The sequence below is a fragment of the Mauremys reevesii genome, linkage group 4 (assembly GCF_016161935.1).
Source record: "Mauremys reevesii isolate NIE-2019 linkage group 4, ASM1616193v1, whole genome shotgun sequence".
Lineage (NCBI taxonomy): Eukaryota > Metazoa > Chordata > Testudines > Geoemydidae > Mauremys > Mauremys reevesii.
Window position 1 is genome coordinate 141,144,794 of NC_052626.1, and position 12,478 is coordinate 141,157,271.

At 49.1% G+C, this 12,478-nt stretch overlaps 1 protein-coding gene across 1 annotated transcript; it reads right to left on the reverse strand.

Moving 5' to 3' along the window:
* Positions 1 to 6,866: 6,866 nt before the first annotated feature.
* On the reverse strand, positions 6,867 to 8,054 carry LOC120405182 (olfactory receptor 13-like). Its single transcript, XM_039538568.1, has one exon. The coding sequence runs from the start codon at positions 8,014 to 8,016 to the stop codon at positions 7,654 to 7,656; it is 363 nt and encodes a 120-aa protein (XP_039394502.1). The 5' UTR covers positions 8,017 to 8,054; the 3' UTR covers positions 6,867 to 7,653.
* Positions 8,055 to 12,478: the final 4,424 nt, after the last annotated feature.

A 12,478-nucleotide genomic window follows, 5' to 3' on the forward strand; every position in this document is an offset into this window, starting at 1 on the left:
TCCAGCGTTTCTCAAACTGGGGGTCCCAACCAAAATGCGGTTCTGGGGAGTTGCAAGGCTGTTGTGGAGGGGGGGTCGCAGTAGCGCCATCTTTACTTCTGCATTGCTTTCAAAGCCGGGCACTGGAGAGCAGTGGATGCTGGATGGACGCCTAGCTCTAAAGGCAGTGCCACATTAAGTAGCAGCGCAGAAGTAAATGGGGCAATACCATATCGTGACACCCTTATTTCTGGACTGCTGCAGACAGTGGTGCTGCCTTCAGAGCTGGACTCCCAGCCAGCAGTCGCAGAGCTTCCTGCAGCTGGGGGAGGTTCCTGAAGGTGGGTCTGACACGGGACTGGCACCTGCAAGGGAAGAGGAAGTCCAATCCCTCACCACGCTGGCCAGAACCCAGCAGCTGGAGCTTGGCATAAGGTTGGAGCCCTCGGCCAGGGCATCTCCAGCCCTACCCCTCCTTGGCTCCAGCCCAGCGCCCCGGCACTCGAGAGTTAAAGGCACTTTGGGATGCTGTGGGGGGAACTACAGAAAATCCCCCCCACAACCACAGTACCCTGGGCAGTCGCCCACCCATAAGGCCAGCCCTGCTCCTCCCCAACAGAAAGCGCCCAGCCAGCAGCTGCTGCTCTCTGGCCACCCAGCTCTGAAGGCAGCGCCACCACCAGCAACAGCGCAGAAGCAAGAGTGACAAGAGCATGAGCCCACTACAATCGCTTTGTTACCTCCCCCATAGCCTCCTTTTGCATTGGGACCCCCACAGTTACACCACCATGAAATTTCAAATTTAAGTATCTGAAACCATGAAATTTATGATTTTTTAAAATTCTATGACTGTGAAATTGACCAAAATTGACAGTGAATTTGGTAGGGCCCTGGCTATAAGAAAGGAAACAGATATGGAGTCCTCCTCCACAGGCATATGGCTGAAGTTTATATTTCAAATGTTTTCTCTCTTTTGGCCACCTTCTCTGTATCTTTAATTGAAGGATAAAAAGTGTTTTAATGGGAGGTGCCAACAGTAACTTGAAATGAAACTGCTGGGCCACAGTCACCTATGTAATGTTGTAACAGTGTACAAAGGTATCGATAACATCGTCTCCCTTGTGGGCCCAAGACACCACAGAGCTACCCACACAACAGATGTTTAGCCATTTATCTCATGCTTGGCTAAAGTTCAAGGAAAGGAACTGGGCGGGGTCGGAACTTCCTATTGTTTCTGGTGTGAAGAGTGAAAGACACCACAACTGGTGACAAGGATGGGATCCTCACCCAGACATGCGGTGGCACAGAGAGCGACTGTTAGGCAAGTGAAAGTTAAATGACAACTGCATCTCTTTCAGATTTGACAGACATGCTAGTGCTTATGGTTTGGGAGCAGTATTGGCACAAGCACAAAGGATTTGAGAGGATGGTGGTTTTGTTCAGCAAAAGTCTAGTTCTTCTGAGAGGGCACCACATGGAAGAAACTCCTGCAGTGGTTAAATCTAGAGAACATTTTTAACAGTATTTCTATGGGAGGAATTTTTGGTGAGGACAGACCATGCTGCCCTGCAATTGCTCTTTAGATTCAGGAATCCTGACGAACAGCTTGCCATGTGGTTGGGAAAACTGCTGTGCTGTGATTTCCCATTCATGAACAAGCCTGGCCATAAGCATAGCAATGCAGATGCCTTGTGTACATGGCCTTGTTGGAGAGACTAAACGCAAACATTCCCTTAGCAGAAGAACAAACAATTGTTAGCTCACAGGGATGTGTGTACTAGGGAGTAGATGGTTGCCTCCTCTCATCCAATAATTTTCAAAATTGCACAAGTTCCTTGTTCATCCACTGGAATAATGGAAGTGGGGTTGCAGAAATGGATGCCAAAGCAACTAGAAACTTCCCAAAGAAAGGACCCTGATGTCAGAATAATGTGTGACTGAAAAATCAATTTGCAAATACAGCCACCCTGGAATGTAGTGGACCCTCACTATACCACTGTAAAAGCTTTCTGATTTGGAGGTGAAAGATGGAATATTGTATAGGTGATGGGAGAAGCCAGAAGGTGATGGGTACAGGTATCATATGGTTGCACCAAGTACATGGACAAAGGAGGAATTTTCATTGGACAAGTAGCATTTCTATTGGGCAATGTAGTGGTCCATGGCCGTCAGGCTCTGCCTCACTCCATCAAACAGCCAAGTCATAGGGGCTTGTGAGTCTTTGGCCTAGACTCCTGGCTAGGCAGACAACAAGTAACGGTCTATAGCTCAGGCCCTTTGAGTGGGACAGAATCAGAAACAGTCTTCAGTCTAGCCTCCTGGCTAGGGCAGGCAGTGACCACAGTCTGGGGTTCTGCCCCTCAGGGTGGGGCCACGTAATAAATAGTCTTTAGTCCAGGCCTCCTGGCTGGGCTGATGACCTGGACAGTCTCTTGGATCCTCCAGGTGGGGCACAGCAGGGAGCAGGCTATAGCCCAAAGCCTCCTGGCTAGGGCCAACAGCAAACGAGACAATATGGAGGGCTCACTACCTTCAGGCTGGGGCAAGCCACAGGTAAGGTGCAGGCCTTCCAGCCTAGTGAGTAGGCCACCACCTCAGGGGTGGGGTTGGCAGCAAGGGGTAGGGGCATCTGAGCCCATCCTACTCCACTGGGTCCCAGCCCAGGGCCCTAACAGTGGCGGATGATCCCACCACTGGGTCAGTGGGGATCCTTCTGAAACATCTCTCAGCAATATAACGGGATTAATGTCTGAGTTCCCTGGGTTACTTCCTACCACCCTTCCTTGATGTGGCTCCATAGGTCCTCAGTCTCCTCGGGGTAGATAGCAGATAGCACTCCCAGCAATTCCTCACAGCAGTCAGTTTCCTTCGGGATCAGGGTGCGGCACAGCTCAATCCCTGGTCCGGAGCTCCACAGTGAGGCAGAGACATCTGCCTCCTTCCCTGGCTCCAGCCCACCACTGTTTCCCCCCGGGTTCCGCCCATTCCACCCCTCCCCCACTACAGCCCCTCAACCCCTTTTGCTCCTTTCTGCCCCCCACCCCCACCCCTCAACTGTGGCCCCAGGACAGAAACTCTGTCAGCAGGGAGTGAGAGCACCTCCAGTTCCAGGGCCACGGGGGGCGGGGGTCGAGGTGCTGGGGCTTCCTCCGTTACCCCCTGCACTTCTGTTGGGGACCAGGGCCGGGGCGCGGGGGCTTCTCCCACCCCACCCGCCTGGCGGTTCTGCCAGAGAGCGGGGTTGGGCCCAGGGGCTTCCCCCGCCGCTCCACAGCTTCTGCCATGGACACATGGGGGTTGCTGGGGCTTCCCCCGCCCAGGGGCTTCTGCCGGGGACAGTGTCAGGAGCTGCTGGTGGGGAGGGGGAGCTTCCCCCATCCAATGGATTCTGCCAGGGCTGGGGTCAGGCCTCGGCCACTGATGGGGGAGCTTTTCTGTTGGGGACGGGGTCAGGGGGAGTGGGCGACAGAGTGAGTGGGGGGGGAAGGCTCAGAGAAGGGCAGGGCCTCAGAGGAGAGGCAGGGCAGGGGGTGTTCGGTTTTGTGCAAGTAGAAAGTTGGCAACCCTGGGCCCGGGTCCTGAGTCAGACTGATTTGTGTATGGATGGGAAAGGGGGCTCGGGCTCAAATCTGAGTCGGACGCTGGGCTTAGCGTAGACCAGGGGTCTCCAACGCGGTGCCCGATTTTCGGCGGCATTTCGGCAGCGACGCCGCTGGATGACGCTGCTTGTCGGCGGCGACGCCTTTTGACGTTGCCGCTTGGCAGCATTTCGGTGGATGCTTGTCCGCCGCCACGGTCCTCCGTTTCTCGTCATCTGGCGCCCGCCAGACGAAAAAGGTTAGGGACCACTGGCGTAGACGTACCCTGCCACAGCCAGGATGCCCATCGGGAACCATGTTTCAGACTTAAGGGAGCAAATCCTAACCTCCTGCATCGGTGCCATGGTCTCGGTCTCATCCCTGAGTTCACAGCAGCACCTGGTGGTGGCTTTCCATGTCATGTGCTCTAAGCAGCTACAGCTCCTAGTGGTATTTCCTGCCTGTGTTTAACCTCCCTGGGTGCCTTTGTGGTATTTCCCTTTTCTTACTGGTGTCAGGGGCCCTTTACAAGGCAAGAGCATCTGTGAACACCATTGAGAGGCTATTTGCTCCCTTTTGCAGCTCATTAAAAATGCTGTTCAACCAGAATGGGCCTAAACCTCTGGGGTGCCACCCCCTACAAGGCCATTTACCACCCTGCCGTCATATGGGGACAGGGCTTGCCAGGCTGAATCAGATCACATCCAGCCCAGTAACCTGGCTCCCCGCAGCATCAGCTGCTTCAGCAGAAGGTCTCTAAACCTCTGCAGTGAGCAGTCATGGGATAATCTGCCTGACTCCAGGCTAAGGGTTACTTTCCAGACCCCAGCCTGTTAGAGGTCAGCTCATTCTCTGAAGCATGAGGATTTATAGCCTTAATAAAACTCTTGGTTTCTTAACCTCCCCTGCCACTCGCAATTCTCTCCTTGTCCCTACGACTGTCCTGTTCTGTTTGGAAACTGGCTAAGCGCTGGGCCTCAGGCGGCGGTGAGTCCCACAGATTATTATTGCTGCGAGTGTGGAAAAGCATTCCTTTTCTGTATTGCTTTGCTTTGTTTTCAATTTGATTTGATAGCATCCTTCAACTACCTGAAGGGGGGTTCCAAAGTGGATGGAGCTTGGCTGTTTTCAGTTGTGGCAGATGACTGAACAAGGAGCAATGGTCTCAAGTTGCAGTGGGGGAGATCGAGGTTGGATATTAGGGGAAAATTATTTCACTAGGAGGGTGGTGAAGCACTGGAATGCGTTGCCTAGGAACGCATGGTGGTGGAATCACCTTCCTTAGAGGTTTTGAAGGCCCGGCTTGACAAATCACAGAATCATAGACTATCATGGTTGGAAGGGACCTCAGGAGTTCATCTAATCCAACCCTCTGCTCAAAGTAGGACCAATCCCCAACTAAATCACAAAGCCCTGGCTGAGATGATTTAGTTGGGGCTGGTCCTGCTTTGAGCTGGGGTTTGGACTAGATGACCTCCTGAGGTCTCTTCCAACCCTAGTCTTCTATGATTCTTCTATGAATCTCTTGGGTTTGGTAGAGCATATCTTCTAGAGAGGCACTCACAAGCTGGAGCATCCACTACTTCCCTTGGAAGTTTGTCCCAAGGTTAATCACCCTCACTGTTAAAAAATTGGGTCATCATTTAATTCAAATGTGTTTGGCTTGAGCTGCCAGCCACTGGGTCTTGTTATGCCTTTCTCTTAAATTAATACACCGTGCGGTCTCACTGTTTTTGTAGTCCACCATCCCTCTGTGTTCTCCTGTTGTCTCTTAATTGAGTGTCAGCTCTTTGGGGAAGAGGTTGTTTTTGTTGTGTGCTTGCACAGTGCCTAGCGCAATGGAGTCCTGGTCCAGGCTTGGCACTACGATCATACAAATGATTATGACTATATAATGATGATGATGCTGATGCTAGAATCCCAGCCTCATTGTCTTATCAGTTGTTCAGATTAAATACCTTATGTGAAGAAGAGATTCAAGCCATTTTGTTGGTAACCCCCAGGCAAGACACAGAGAGGCTGACCTAGTCAATGAGACTGTAGGAAATTTGCCTGTCACATCTCTCCGCTAAAGAACTGAACATAACTAGGCTGCTTGACCGGCATGCTAGTGGTATCCTGTGGCGGGGTGATGACTCACCGGTATGGTGCCTCCTGCTGGTCATCCTGGGAATTAGCTCTTTCAGTCCAGAACGCCCTCTGCAGACCAGTGTCTCACCTGCCGCTGGCTCCCGTGTCCCTCCCAGACCCCGGTGCCCCTCTACATCAGGGTCCTGTCCCCAGCAGCAACGCAGGGGAACCCCCAACCCTCTATCCCCACCTCACCTCAGTGGCTACTGCCAGTCGCCATCGAGCCCCTGCTCCCTGGGGCAGACTGCAGTCTGTAAACCACTCATCATCAGCAAGGGGGGTTGGACCAGCTGCTTCTGCCTACTCCCAGGCTACACTTCCATAGCCACACTACCTTTCCTGGCCTTTAGCATGGCCTGCAGGTTTTTCCAGGCTGGAGCTCCCCAGCTCCTCTGGCCTTCCCCCAGCCCTGCTGCATTCTAGGTACCCTGCTCAGCTCCCTGCAGCCAGGCTCATCTTTCTCTCAGCTCTTGGCTCACAGCCCTTTTATAGGGCCAGCTGTGGCCTAATTGGGGTGTGGCCCAACTGTGGCTGCTTCCCCCAATCAGCCTTTTCTTCTCGGCTTTCAGCCCCAGCCCTCTCCAAGGACCTTTAACCCTTTCACAGGAGCAGGGTTACTGCCCCGCTACAAATCCATTGACTTATTTCCCAGACAGAGCATCACGCGTTTATCAGCAATCAGCCTTGGCATTCCCTTTCCCATGGATCACTTCCATATCATAATCCTGGAGCACCAAACTCCATCTTGGCATCGTGGTATTTGCCCCATTCATTTGATGTGGCCAAGAGAGTGGGGAGCGGTCAGCATCCACAGTGAAATGTCCTCCAAAAAGGTAGGGCTGTCATTGGCTGAGAGCTCCCCCATCGCCAAACATTCATTTCCCCCGTCTCTCTTTTCGCTATACCTTTTCCGAAAGGGCATAAGACTTCACTCTACAATACTTAATTCAACTGCTGTGTTCTGGGAGGGGCTCTATTATAGGGGGGAGGGATAGCTCAGTGGTTTGAGCACTGGCCTGCTAAATCCAGGGTTGTGAGTTCAATGCTTGAGGGGCCCATTTAGGGAACTGGGGCAAAAATCTATCAGGGGATTGGTCCTGCTTTGAGCAGGAGGTTGGACTAAATGAGGTCCCTTCCAACCCTGATATTCTAGATATCTACCATAAGTAGCATATCTGGTCCTCATCACCATAGTATCTAAGCATCTCCCCACATGAGGTGGGGAAGTACTTTTTCACATGTGGGGAATTCAGATACAATAAAGCTAAGTGACTCACTAAAGACCACACTGGGACACTGTGGTGGGAGCAGGAAATTGTATCCAGGTCCCCAAAGCCCTAGGCCACCACCCTAACCTCAGGCCCATCCTACCTGCCTGCTTTCACACTACTCTTCCAGACTGTTAAGTAACAGCAGACAATTCTGATGCAAGTGTCATAAGTCCCATTTATACCAGCCACCCTTGGAAGTGGGACCTGGCTTTGCCTCTATCCAGCCATAGACAGAGAACACCCTTATGTACTTCCAGGACAGAATCTCCTCCACCACCACCCCCCGCATGATTATGGCCTTAGCCATGGTTCCCTGACTTCCTTGCTCTTCAGGCAGTAGATCAGGCATTCAGCATGGGGGTCACCACTGTGTAGAAGATGGAAACCATTTTGTCCTGCTCTGGAGAGTGGGCGGACCTGGGCCACATGTACATGAAGATGGCCATCCCGTAGAACAGGGCCATGGCCATCAGATGGGAGGCACAGGTGGAGAAGGCCGTCCACTAGCCCTGGAGGGAGCAGATCCTCAGGACAGCAGTGACGCATACATAGGTGGCCAGGATAAAGGAGAAGGGGATGAGCAGGGTGAAGATGTCCCCACTGAAGATAACAGGTCCGTTGTAGCTGGTGTCGGCACAGGCCAGCTGCATAACCGCCAGCATCTCGCAGAAGAAGGGGTCTATCTGGTTGGGGCCTCAGAAAGGCACCGACAGGCTGAAGATAGGCACGACGGAGAGCAACAAGCCAACCAACCATGAGCAAGCCACCAAGGTGATGCAGGCCCTGAGGCTCATGACCTCCATGTAGTGCAATGGGAGGCACACCACCATGTAGCAATCGTAGGCCATGACAGCCAGCAAGAGGCACTCATTAATCCCGCAGGACAACGCCATGTACATCTGCCCCTTGCAGCCGATGTAGGAGATGGCCCTGTGCCAGACATCAGGCTGTGCAGCATGCCAGGCATAGCAGATGTCCAGGAAGGAGAGGCTGCTGAGGAAGAAGTACTTATGGGTGTGGAGGCGCAAATCGAGACGGATCACCCCAATGATCACCATGTTGCCAGGTGGGTGACCAGGTAGGAAGCAAGGAACAGAGCCAGGATCATGGCCTGCACCATGGGCCAGCTGGAAAGGCCCAGCAGGATGAACTCGGTCACGAGTGTTTCGTTCCCCTTTCTCATGCTGCCAGTGGCCCACTGCCTGTGTGGAGGAAAGGAAAGATGGAGAAACACTCTCGGGGCCCTGTGCTGCTGCTGAATCCACACCTCGCTCTACACGATCTGAGCTCCCAAGTGGAAACAAAACATTCTCCAAGCCTTTGTATTTGCAGAGAAATTTTCCCACTATTAAACAGGGAAAGCCTGCCTGACTCTGCAGATGGTCTTCCTTGATATTTATACATGATAATCATGCCAATCAAACCTAGCTCTTCTATCGTGCTTATGAGCCAGGGACATTTTGTTGCCAATTGGCAGACAGTGTCAAGTTTTACAAGGATTCCCTGGGTCAGATGTATGGGTATTAAGTGGCATACGAGGTCTCTACCTAAACCATGGGCTCCACCTAAACCAAAGTGGAACCAGACTGCTGGCACTAAACATTAAAAAGGTTGTAGAGCAGTTTTTAAACTAGGAGATGGGGGAAAGCCGACTGCTGCAGAGGAGCGTGTGGATCGGACACAGACTTCTCTTAGGGGAGAGTCTGATGATAGAGAATCTCCAGGTTATAGTCAGGAGCAGAGGAATGAGAAGTATAATGTAAGGGCCGGATCAGATGATAAACAGTCACTTAAAAAAGAATCTGGCACATCAGAAAAAGGCAGGCTAATAAACAGGGACAAGTTTTTAAAGTGCTTGTACACAAATGCCAGAAGTCTAAATAATAAGATGGGTGAACTAGAGTGCCTTGTGATAAAGGAGGATATAGATATAATAGGCATCACAGAAACCTGGTGGACTGAGAGCAATCAATGGGACACAATCATTCCGGGGTACAAAATATATCGGAAGGACAGAACAGGCCGTGCAGGGGGAGGAGTGGCACTATATGTTAAAGAAAGTGTAGATTCAAATGAAGTAAAAATCTTAAGCGAATCCACAGGTTCCATAGAGTCTCTATGGATAGAAATTTCATGCTCTAGTAAAAATATAACAGTAGGGATCTATTATCGACCACCTGACCAGGACAGTAATAGTGATGATGAAATGCTAAGGGAAATTAGAGAGGCTATCAAAATTAAGAACCCAATAATAGTGGGGGATTTCAATTATCCCCATATTGACTGGGAACATTTCACTTCAGGACAAAATGCGGAGATAAAATTTCTCTATACTTTAAATGACTGCTTCATGGAGCAGCTGGTACGGGAACCCACAAGGGGAGAGGCGACTCTAGATTTAATCCTGAGTGGAGCGCAGGAGCTGGTCCAAGAGGTAACTATAGCAGGACCGCTTGGAAATAGTGACCATAATACAATAGCATTCAACATCCCTGTGGTGGGAAGAATATCTCAACTGCCCAACACTGTGGCCTTTAATTTCAAAAGGGGGAACTATACAAAAATGAGGGGGTTAGTTAGACAAAAGTTAAAAGGTACAGTGACTAAAGTGAAATCCCTGCAAGTTGCGTGGTCCCTTTTTAAAGACACCATAATAGAGGCCCAACTTCAATGTATACCCCAAATTAAGAAAAACAGTAAAAGAACTAAAAAAGAGCCACCGTGGCTTAACAACCATGTAAAAGAAGCAGTGAGAGATAAAAAGACTTCCTTTAAAAAGTGGAAGTCAAATCCTAGTGAGGCAAATAGAAAGGAGCACAAACACTGCCAACTTAAATGCAAGAGTGTAATAAGAAAAGCCAAAGAGGAGTTTGAAGAACGGCTAGCCAAAAACTCCAAAGGTAATAACAAAATGTTTTTTAAGTACATCAGAAGCAGGAAGCCTGCTAAACAGCCAGTGGGGCCCCTTGATGATCAAAATTCAAAAGGAGTGCTTAAAGACGATAAAGTCATTGTGGAGAAACTAAATGGATTCTTTGCTTCAGTCTTCACGGCTGAGGATGTTAGGGAGATTCCCAAACCTGAGCTGGCTTTTGTAGGTGACAAATCTGAGGAACTGTCACAGATTGAAGTGTCACTAGAGGAGGTTTTGGAATTAATTGATAAACTCAACATTAACAAGTCACCGGGACCAGATGGCATTCACCCAAGAGTTCTGAAAGAACTCAAATGTGAAGTTGCGGAACTATTAACTAAGGTTTGTAACCTGTCCTTTAAATCGACTTCGGTACCCAATGACTGGAAGTTAGCTAATGTAACGCCAATATTTAAAAAGGGCTCTAGGGGTGATCCCGGCAATTACAGACCGGTAAGTCTAACGTCGGTACCGGGCAAATTAGTTGAAACAATAGTAAAGAATAAAATTGTCAGACACATAGAAAAACATAAACTCTTGAGCAATAGTCAACATGGTTTCTGTAAAGGGAAATCGTGTCTTACTAATCTATTAGAGTTCTTTGAAGGGGTCAACAAACATGTGGACAAGGGGGATCCGGTGGACATAGTGTACTTAGATTTCCAGAAAGCCTTTGACAAGGTCCCTCACCAAAGGCTCTTACGTAAATTAAGCTGTCATGGGATAAGCTGTCATGGGATAAAAGGAAAGGTCCTTTCATGGATTGAGAACTGGTTAAAGGACAGGGAACAAAGGGTAGGAATTAATGGTAAATTCTCAGAATGGAGAGGGGTAACTAGTGGTGTTCCCCAAGGGTCAGTCCTAGGACCAATCCTATTCAATTTATTCATAAATGATCTGGAGAAAGGGGTAAACAGTGAGGTGGCAAAGTTTGCAGATGATACTAAACTACTCAAGATAGTTAAGACCAAAGCAGATTGTGAAGAACTTCAAAAAGATCTCACAAAACTAAGTGATTGGGCAACAAAATGGCAAATGAAATTTAATGTGGATAAATGTAAAGTAATGCACATTGGAAAAAATAACCCCAACTATACATACAATATGATGGGGGCTAATTTAGCTACAACGAGTCAGGAAAAAGATCTTGGAGTTATCGTGGATAGTTCTCTGAAGATGTCCACGCAGTGTGCAGAGGCAGTCAAAAAAGCAAACAGGATGTTAGGAATCATTAAAAAGGGGATAGAGAATAAGACTGAGAATATATTATTGCTCTTATATAAATCCATGGTATGCCCTCATCTCAAATACTGTGTACAGATGTGGTCTCCTCACCTCAAAAAAGATATTCTAGCACTAGAAAAGGTTCAGAAAAGAGCAACTAAAATGATTAGGGGTTTAGAGAGGGTCCCATATGAGGAAAGATTAAAGAGGCTAGGACTCTTCAGTTTGGAAAAGAGAAGACTAAGGGGGGACATGATAGAGGTATATAAAATCATGAGTGATGTTGAGAAAGTGGATAAGGAAAAGTTATTTACTTATTCCCATAATACAAGAACTAGGGGTCACCAAATGAAATTAATAGGCAGCAGGTTTAAAACAAATAAAAGGAAGTTCTTCTTCACGCAGCGCACAGTCAACTTGTGGAACTCCTTACCTGAGGAGGTTGTGAAGGCTAGGACTATAACAATGTTTAAAAGGGGACTGGATAAATTCATGGTGGCTAAGTCCATAAATGGCTATTAAGATGGGAAAGAATGGTGTCCCTAGCCTCTGTTCGTCAGAGGATGGAGATGGATGGCAGGAGAGAGATCACTTGATCATTGCCTGTTAGGTTCACTCCCTCGGGGGCACCTGGCATTGGCCACTGTCGGTAGACAGATACTGGGCTAGATGGACCTTTGGTCTGACCCAGTACGGCCATTCTTATGTTCTTATGTTCTTACCAAGAGCCAGTATTCCACTGATCATCATAAGCATTGCGGACTGTTTGTATGGATAATGTTTACGGAATATGTAGCTGTGCTGAAAATTAGGTTCTCAAGGTCTAAGTTAAGGCAGGTTCACCAGAAGATGGTAAACCTGCTCCTGACAGGTAGGAAGGGACACTTTTCTCTCCTTGGTGTGCATTGTGTAATGTCTGCTTCACAATGGAGGCTTGTCTACAGACTGAGCCGAATGCTAATCAAGAGATGGTGCAATCGACAAGAAAGAGGCACACAGGAAAAAACAGCCAGTGGGAGGTGTCCAGTTTATGAATAAAGGCAATGGATTGGGGAGTGTAACTGGGACCACGGAGAGACATCCAGGATCTTTTCCACTGATGTGGCAAGCTGACAGTCTGACTTGCCTCCAGAACGGATGATCACAGCCAGGCCTGAGCTTTTGCTCTGTAAGATAGGCAGTAACTAGTTCAGTCCATCTAGGTTCTAGAATGAGACAAGCCACACAAGATCTGGTACATAACCCTCTGGAACAGGGCGGGAGCAGACGTTATTCCGAAGGGTAGGCGACAGTATCGATAAAGCCTCTTATGAGTCACAATAGTCAACAGCTCTTGGGACTTTTCATCAACGTGCATCTGTAAATATGCTTGACTCAGATCA